The sequence below is a fragment of the Pyxicephalus adspersus genome, chromosome 1 (genome assembly GCF_032062135.1).
Source record: "Pyxicephalus adspersus chromosome 1, UCB_Pads_2.0, whole genome shotgun sequence".
In the NCBI taxonomy this organism is placed as follows: Eukaryota; Metazoa; Chordata; class Amphibia; order Anura; family Pyxicephalidae; genus Pyxicephalus; species Pyxicephalus adspersus.
In genome coordinates, this window is record NC_092858.1 from 174,737,972 (window position 1) to 174,741,300 (window position 3,329).

At 43.4% G+C, this 3,329-nt stretch overlaps 1 protein-coding gene across 1 annotated transcript in view; it reads right to left on the bottom strand.

Moving 5' to 3' along the window:
* Nucleotides 1-3,329, bottom strand: part of QTRT2 (queuine tRNA-ribosyltransferase accessory subunit 2) — a gene marked incomplete in the record, with an annotated part of 10,206 nt that overhangs the window by 5,241 nt on the left and 1,636 nt on the right. Inside the window, 3 exon segments of the mRNA XM_072398420.1 lie at nt 466-542; nt 1,201-1,256; nt 2,723-2,945. Coding sequence (XP_072254521.1) covers nt 466-542; nt 1,201-1,256; nt 2,723-2,925 — 336 coding nt within the window.

Below are 3,329 nucleotides of genomic sequence, written 5' to 3' on the forward strand. Positions count from 1 at the left end.
GGTCAAACATCAGGCAAACCTATAGATATGGAGTGGAAGCAATGAAAAGTTCAGTCAGTCCTGGGATCTGAACACCTCTGCTACATAAGCATGCCCAGCTCTGTGCCAGGCCAGCACCGGAGACCCTCACCCTGCCCCCATATGGCAGCACTGGTGATTGGCTGATCAGTTACCCATCACTGCACATATTGGAAGGAGGGCAGAGGGTCTCATACTCTCTGTACCTGGAAGTGCTGAGTATGTTGCTTTGCCAGTATGTGAGCAGGGTGCTGGGTGAATAGAACATAGGGGAGGTATTAAAGGGCATTAAAAGCACCGGGCCACTTTAGGTCAACCAATGAAATCACAGTAGGAAGATGTGAGGTCACATTACATCAGGGTGAGAATATACAGAGGACATGGATTGGCTAATTGCAGAGCTGAGCTATAGAATAGACTGTAGAATGAGATGTGTCCACAGTTTACCTTGTTGGTGTTATATCCGGAGGGGCTGGGGGTAACGGGGTCACCAACAGAACAATACAGCACTGCGTCTCTCAGCCCTGCAAGAAACAAACACAAAGCCGCAGTTATTAACAAGGTCATTTCCTGTTCTGGATTTCTTTCGTCACTGCTTTCCAACCACACGCATCTGAGAAGAGACAGAAAACCTCCCCACACAGGACGGGGGCAAAACCCAGATCTGTGCCGTCACCGATCACCAGAACCGAGAACAAGGAGATCCACGTGTCCAAGTGAAATCACAAATGAACTCTAGCTCCGTGATTTCACTTTGTAGAAAAAAAATAAGATTCACATTTTAGTGAAATGTCACTTTCATTTCTATCCATGGTGCATACTAAGAATCATCAGTATCTGCTTCATAGCAGCTTACATGTAAATGTTCCTACCAATGGAGAAGCTTAACAAAGCACAGACATCAATAAGAATGCAGCCTATCCAATCACTAGAGAGCAATGCCATCACTGAGAATGCAGCCTATCCAATCACTAGAGAGCAATGACATCAATAAGAATGCAGCCTATCCCATCAATAGAGAGCAATGACATCACTGATAATGCAGCCTATCCAATCACTAGAGACCAGTGACATCACTGAGAATGCAGCCTATCCAATCACTAGAGACCAGTGACATCACTGAGAATGCAGCCTATCCATTCAGTGCAGAATAAACAGTAGAAAAGTTTTAGGTGAACTTACCTGCAAATTTCCCAATCCCTTCCTTATACTCCTCCAGCACCTCTTGATGTTCAGCTCTGCAAAGACATCACAAACAGACCTCAGCATTTCCTTCCATTGTGGTGGCAGCCACAATAACAGCTAGAAATGTTATTAAAAAAAAACCTGTCGTGTTCTTCCCGGTAGTATGAAAACATAATGCCCAATGTAATAAATAAAGTCAGGCAGCTGCTGTGTAACCCCTTCTTCCCCGGGTGGGTGTTCAAACAGCTTAGAACACGATTGGTTTCCATACAACTTAGGAACGGCAACTTCTGAGACAATGGCAGTAAAAGCACTGACTGTAAATGATTTGCATTAGTTGAGAATAACTCTCCAATGACCTCCAATGTACGGGGGCCATTCTCCAATGACCTCCAATGTACCGGGGCCATTCTCCAATAGTTACATAGTAGGTTGGGTTGAAAAAAGACATAAGTCCATCAAGTTCAACCACTAGGGAAATAAACATATCCCAGATAGAAAATGCTATAGATATAGCTGATCAAGAGGAAGGCAAAAAAAAATAAAAAACCCGGGTACAATTTGCTATAACAGAAGAAAAAAATTCCTTCCTGATTCCATAAGGCAATCGGATGTTCCCTGGATCAGCAGTCTCTGTTATCTTTACTTTAAAGCTTTATTCAACAGTTATATTCTGTGCTTCTAGAAATCATCCAGCTTTTTCTTAAAGCAATCTATACAACTTGCTGAAACTACTTCCCGAGGGAGCCGATTCCACATTTTCACACACCTTACAGTGAAGAATCCCTTCCTTATCCGGAGCTTAAACTTCTTTTTCCTCCAGGCGCAAAGAGCGCCCCCTTGTGCTTTGTAATGATCTTACAGTGAATAATTGGGAAGAGAGTTCTCTATATGGACCATTTATATATTTATACAGGGTGATCATATCCCCCCTTATACGTCTCTTCTCAAGGGAGAGAAGATTCAGTTCAGCTAATCTCCCCTCATAGCGGAGCTCCTCCATTTCTTATATTAGTTTAGTTGCGCTTCTCTACACTGCCAATGTATGGGGGCCATGCTTCAATGATGTAAAATATTCTGTTCTCAGTGTTAGATCCTCTATATAAGTCTTCTTCTTATTGAATTCTTGTATCTACAATGTTACTAATCACACTAACCTGTTATGAACAGAGAATATATTGTTAGCTGGGGTTCCCTGAGAGCTGACAAATAATTTGGGGTACAAAAATTGAAAAAGATTTGGTTTAGACGACATGAACTTGTATAAGCCTCAGTGGTATTGGGGGGTTCCCAATAAAACGACTTGTATGGTAGCATACCCTGAAATGTGATGTTGGTGCTAAAGACAACCTGTATAACAAAATACCCTGCCAGGTTTCTATTTTGCCATTTTGCCCGCAATGGGCTTATTCGCCATCTTCAATAGTCTTAGAAGTCACTGCCAACCATAGAAGAGATGAGCAGAAATCTTCTGATGGGGACACGTTGTCTAATGATATCCAGGATAAGTTATACTCACAGTGAGGAGAGGGTGAGGTGAGTGACCGGAGGGACCCCTTCAATGGTCTGCAGGGTATCATGGGTGAGATGGGGCGGTGAAGCCGTCTTTGTGTACAGAAGGCAGCCAGGAACCTCCAGAGATTTCTCTCCATTCTGTCCTAAGCTTGTGATGACTCCGAGTCGAGCTCTTCCCGTCACTTTACTGATTGTCAGCTTCATCATTGCAACTTCACCTTCCGAGGCTGGAGGAAGAGAGACAGAAAATGATTTCTATGGATTCTAAATGGTAAAGGCAAATGGCGGCAAAACTGCCGAATTTAACCCTTTGCTTACTGGAGATCCTTCTTCCCCTCCCCCCAGACCTTATTATTATTATTTACCAGGATTTTTATAGCGCCAACATATTACGCAGCACCGTACATTAAATAGGGGTTGCAAATGACAGACTAATACAGAGAATGATACAGGAGGGGAGGACCCTGCCCTGAAGAGCTTACAATCTAGGAGGTGGGGGAAGTATCACACAATAGGAGGGGAGATATGGAATGGTGGGAAGTAGTGAGGGTTTAGGAGACAGAAGACGGGTAGGTGAGGTTGAAGCGTTGGGTTTTGACGGCTTTTTTAAA